This window comes from Gordionus sp. m RMFG-2023, chromosome 1 (genome assembly GCF_954871325.1).
Source record: "Gordionus sp. m RMFG-2023 chromosome 1, tfGorSpeb1-WG-v2, whole genome shotgun sequence".
Lineage (NCBI taxonomy): Eukaryota > Metazoa > Nematomorpha > Gordioida > Chordodea > Parachordodidae > Gordionus > Gordionus sp. m RMFG-2023.
This window is the reverse complement of record NC_088775.1, coordinates 29,555,576-29,561,606: the sequence shown is the minus strand read 5'-3', so window position 1 is coordinate 29,561,606 and position 6,031 is coordinate 29,555,576. Positions and strand designations below refer to the sequence as shown.

Below are 6,031 nucleotides of genomic sequence, written 5' to 3'. Positions count from 1 at the left end.
TAATTATTCTCATTCCTACATTATATCTAGGAAAAGTGTTGCTAAAAGTATTTTGGATACGTGAAAACCTATCTGAATTCTTATGTTTATTATCAACAGTGTTATTAGTATTTGAATTATTATTAAACTTTTTATCATTGTCAACATATTTATAATATCATTAGCTGGTTTAATATTACTATTACCGAATTATAGCATTTTGTCTAAAGTTAAATTAACATCTTTGTTTAATTTACGTTTAATATTGTCGTTTAAGCTAGATACCCTAAGTTTTTCTTCTATACGGTCATAATTAGGAGAGCCACATAGTTTATTAAGTTAAGACAACCTTAGATACCAGTTTAAAAACGACTCGTTAATTCCCTGAGTAGCGCTAAAATTTTTTTTGATAGAATCATTAATATTTTGGTTTGGTACTAAGTACCTTAACTTTTTAATAATACAATTAAAATCCAAAAAATCAATATCTGTGCATAAAGATCTAATTTTATATCCCCTTGTAATTTGGGAAACTTATATGGAAGATCATGAACTAAAATGGAGATAATGTGACTGTTGAAGGTATGGGTATCTTGATGATTTTATTGATCATTCCTTCATAAAATAGGCGCTTTGTGAAGATGCGTCTATCTGAGATAGAAAGTCAACCTCAATTAACATGAATCTAGAAAAGAAAGAGATATATAACCTTGCTCTGTCATCTGAAACAGCTTGAATAACACTGGAATTATATTTTATATAATTACAGGATCCACTCTATTCTCTCCGCTCTCGATTTGAAACGGTATAAATTGTTTTCTTATCCGTTTTGGATAACGGCTGCTTGTACTTTCGTTCTCTACCACCGTTTGCTCATTACTGTCGATTTTCATCTTATCATTTATGATGGTGTCTTTGTTTATTGAGTCTTGTATTGGGTCCATGTCTTTGGTCACCAATTCGTGTATAGGATCTATGTCTTTTGCTATCGAATTTTGTATATGATCATTTTCATTCATTTGTGGTGTAGTTTGCATCGTTTTTTCTTCTCTTCCCTCCTCTCTATTTTTTAAATCGGAGTTGTCGAACCTATGTTTTAACTGATTAATATGTCTTCTCCATACCCCTAATTTAGTTTCAACTAAAAACGTCAATGGCCCTGTTCTTTTAACGATGATACCTGGTATCCAATTATCTTTTTTAAAATCTTTTGCATATATTTTTTCATTTATATTAAAAAAACCTGGTAACTGAGGTATATATGGATGAGGATAAATTGGTTTTATTAATTGTAAAGGTCCTATGGGTTGAAATTTAAGCATAATTGAACTTGGTGATTGTTTTGTGGTTATTTGTGGCGTATTTTGATAATTAAACAAAAAATCTTGTATTTTATTATAATCATTATGTTTTTTAAAAATTTTTTAAAAGTTTGTACTAATCGCTCCGCTTCTCCGTTGGTTCTAGGGGTTGTTTTATTCTTACATTTCCATTAATAGCACCTATTATATGAGGAAAACCTGATTTCCTGAAGTATTCTGCTGATATTTCAAGCATCTGTTAAACTGTTGGTAAACAAAGATGCTTGGGTTGAAGACTTACAAAAAGTCCTTGTTCTAGAATGAATATGTATAATATTCTAATTATCATACGTACAGGCCTTCCAAAAATCTGCCTTTTTACACGTTCATAAGATAAAATTTAAAATAATAAATCATATCAAACATTTTGAAAATTTTATGGAAGATTCCAGACATGTTTCGTATCTCTCAAAACTCACGAAAATTGTGCAATTCGTAAAACTATTGAGTAGTTTTTTTTTAATTTAGGGCAGAGCCTTAACAAAAGTTATAAATACAGCTTCAAAAGATTCTTTAAAAATATTTATTAATCAAACATAAAATCCTTGGAGGGTTATTGCAAAAAAAAAATTATCACGCCTCGTATTAATATTAAATGTTACATATTAGTAACAAATTGTGTATTATATTATTATATTAACTTTTCTTTTTATAATTACTTGTATTTAAAGAATCAATTTATATTATTTTTAAATTGTTAATATGAGTTTGCAGCTATGTTTTATAACCGTATAAATGATTTACATTTTATAAAAAAAATTTATTTTTACTTTGATATATACTTTATTAATAAAAATATTTAATACATTGAACGTTAAAAGTAAAACATATATACGTAATTTAAAAAAATATATATATTAAAAATGTCACGTAAACTATAAAATCTATATAAAAAACTGTATAATAAAAAAAAAAATAGTGAATTGTATGTTGGGTGGGAGGAAGTCAAGGAAGAGAGCCATGGATGGCAATGCAGTTAGATCTGCATATATCAATAGATATGCGCTGTCTGAAATAGAAGCCTTCCTGAGGATCACCAGTGATGGCGCGGATTTTTTTACCGAGGGTTTTGAAGAAGGTTAGGGCATGATTGCCAAAAGACCCGGTTGTGTCGGATACGATTGGTATGAGATTGCAATTTGTTAGGGAAGTGTATTTATTAATTTTCGAGTTTTCAGCTCGTATGAATGAGTTCTTATTAAAGGAGGGAGCAAATCGGTCGATGCAGGTATAGTCCCATGCTTATGGAATTCCATTACTCCATGGTATTAATTTCAGCCCATCTGGACGTATATTATTCTCGGTTGAGAGGCCACAGGGTTCGAGGGTTGCTGGAATTTGAGCTGAGCGTAGAGCACGGAGAATGGTGCCATTAACTGCACTGTGTCGAGAATGTCTACCTTTAGAGAATCGACAATGAAGAGGATGGTGTCCAAAACAATTAACGGGTTGGGAACATAATGTACATGTGGAGTTGGCCAGTATATTACAACCAAGACGGAGACCTATTGCTATGCGTAATTCTTCGTTTGTTAAGAGAAGTCCTAAGTTTGAGCTGGGCAAAGCTTCTAACCATTCATAGCCCGATAAGGAAGGCAAAAGTTGTGGAACTTGCAGTTGTGGGAGAGAGAGATGATCAACTGTTAAGGATTCATCAACTGTAATGGGAGATAATAAATGTGAAAGGATTGATGGGGATCCCTTAGAAGCAGCACTCGATATTAAATATTCAACGGAGTGGCGTATTAAGGGAAGATCCCAGTCATGTTGCTTTCGTGATGTGGGGATTGGAGCGGAGAAGGAATTCTCTTTCCAGATTGCTAGGGCGTGGAGAAAGTAGGGGTCTGTGCGATTATTGTTAAGTGATAGCATAATTAAGCGGGAGCTTGATTCTGAGGCTAAAAAAGCAGCAAGGCTGAATGACACGGGTGATCTTAAGCCAAGACCCCCAAATTTCGAGGGTAAGGAGGCCTGCATCCAAGAATTAGGGCTGAATTTTATATTAAGGATGCCTTCTAAAGAGTCTTTGATTGTTGATTCAATTTGGGTGAGAATTTCCGGGTATAAGAAAAGTGGGGCAGAGCGGAAGGCGTGTTGATTATATATTAAGCTCATGAGAAAATTTAAATTTAATCGATTTTGGTTCTATACTTGTTTTATTAAATAAATATTCCATTTTTGCATGTTTAATTCTTATTTAAATCCTTATATTTAAATTGATATAAATCCCTACAACTAATACTCATTCTACATGCTAATTTCCCCGTTTAACTCTTATTTAAATCCTTATATTTGAATTGATCCCTACAACTAATACTCATTCTACAAGCTAATTTCCCCGTTTAACAATTATCAGGACAAGACCTTCCCCGCTTGTCATTATGGTTGAGTTTCCCCACCTGTCTTTATCAAATAACATAACAAATCCGAAACATTAATAAAATAATGTTTTCGCATTCCTTATTTAATAATGTCTCGAATTTTGAGCTGATATAATAGAATTTTATTAGCAGGATTGATAATACAGGAAAAATCCAAATTTCTTTATAGTGGACAGCTTCTAAATAAAAAAATGTTTTCCTATCTTGGCCTACATCCAAATTAGGTATGGGCTAGAAAATGCTGGAAGATTAGTTTTTGATCTTAAAAAATTGTTGAAATTTCCATTTAAAAAGAAATATGCGTTATGAAGCCTTTGTCTTTGGAGTTAGCTCTAAATTTTAATCGAAAAAATTGATTATTTATAAATAAAAAAAAATATATATCTTACAAGATAAAAATTGCTTTAAACATTTTATAGTTAATACCATTTTGAAACTAGATATATTTGTGTTGACGAATTTTTTTTACCATTCAAGGGTAAAAATACATTAAAAAAATATATAAAATCGAAACGTCACATGGGGTATAAAAATATTTGCTCTTGCAGGAGTCTTAGGAATTATTTATGAATTTGAAGAATATAGGAAATACTATAAAGACACGAACACAATTAGGAATAAGTGGAGATATTGTTCTTCTCCTAGTTCAAAACGTGCCTAATTTTGAGAACCATAAAATTTACACAGATATCTTCTCTCCTACTCTTTTATCGATAAGACTTAAAGAAAGGTATATATATGATTGGTACCATACGATCTAATCGCCTAAAGGGTTGCAATTTGAAAAGCGATCGCGATCTCAAGAAAAAGTGGAGAGGTAGTTTCGACTACAAAACTGACACTAATATAATAATTGTCAAATGGTTTGAAAACAAATCTGTTCATGTTATATCATCCTTCAATGGTATCGACCCAATAGAAGATGTGAGGAGATAGTTCTTGACGAAAAAAATTTATTCAGATCCCTAGGCCTTGTATTTAAAAAAATATAATGAAGGAATGGGAGAGGTAGATTTACACGATATGCCAATGGAATGCTACAGAGTAGATATCAAAGATAGAAGGTTTTATCTTCGAATGATATTTCATTTGATAGATACCTGTTTTGTGAATGCATGGTTATTGTATCGAAGAAATATACTACAAAAGAATGAAAAATCTTTTATAAAACTTATAACATTTAAATCTCAAATAGTTACTGATTTATTAATGGCAGGTAAAATTAGTAAAAGAAAAATAGGGATACTATCAAATGAAACTCCTAAAAAACAAAAAGGATCTGGGTTACCTCGATAATATCAGACGTTAGATACGATGATATAGAGCATTGGCCAGAAGCTTCCAACACTCGAAAAAGGTGTGAACTATGTGTTAGCGCATATTCAAGGACTTGTGAAAAATGTGAAATTTATTTTATGATTTAACCAGGATAAAAATTGTTTTAAAACATTTCATAATAAATAAATATATATTTTTTATATATGCATTGAGCTCAATGTCAAATTGTAGCATTATTTTTTTTACCTGTATATTATAAAATTTTACATCTTTGGTGTATATAAATGAAGATTTTTTTATAAAAAAAATTTTTTAGTTTTATTTTAAAAAGAACCTGTGTCATAATATTACAATCTTTTAACTTATAAGGTGCCATTTCAACGTTTTAAATGTTGCGTGTATATGGTTTAAAATGATATTATATAAATTCACATTTAATAATAATAATTGACACCTTGAAATAATCTGCTTAAAGTTTATAATATTACAATCACAATATTATAGAGGTTTATGTGCTTATAATATTTTTATAATTTAAAACTTATCTAAAATTGTTAAAAATCTAACTTAGATGGATCGTATTGTTGAAAAATGTACAAATACATAATTATGTTTTCATAAAAAAATATTTTGTATCAGTTGTATTTTAAAATATTCTGACTACTCAAAAAATGTTTATTATTTTGCTAAAAAATATTGGTTTGAGAATTTCTAACATGTAATAATAGGGAGATAGACATAAAATATAATATTTAAATATTCATTCGTTTTGATTTTAGAAATTATGATTTCGGATAATAAAAAATAGCAAGGAGTTTCAATTTTAAATCGAAAAATGTAATGTTTTTGTTGATAAAAGAAAATGTGTACAAGAACTTTAAAATGAATATTCGGCGCTAGCTATGGGATTACCTAAAAATGAGATGAGGAACCACTTTAAAACAGGCAGATAAGGTAAGGTATGAAAATCAGGGACCCGGAGTGAACCGTAACGAACCGTTAAACCATTATAAATATCAGAACCGTAACCGT

At 30.1% G+C, this 6,031-nt stretch overlaps 1 protein-coding gene across 1 annotated transcript; it reads right to left on the bottom strand.

Annotated features, from left to right (window-relative positions):
• Positions 1 to 734: 734 nt before the first annotated feature.
• On the bottom strand, positions 735 to 1,301 carry LOC135923993 (uncharacterized). Its single transcript, XM_065459039.1, has one exon. The coding sequence runs from the start codon at positions 1,299 to 1,301 to the stop codon at positions 735 to 737; it is 567 nt and encodes a 188-aa protein (XP_065315111.1).
• Positions 1,302 to 6,031: the final 4,730 nt, after the last annotated feature.

Bases quoted from the DNA above. Each gene is read 5' to 3' on its own strand.
- LOC135923993 (XM_065459039.1), bottom strand. From the start codon at position 1,301: ATGCTTAAATTTCAACCCATAGGACCTTTACAATTAATAAAACCAATT.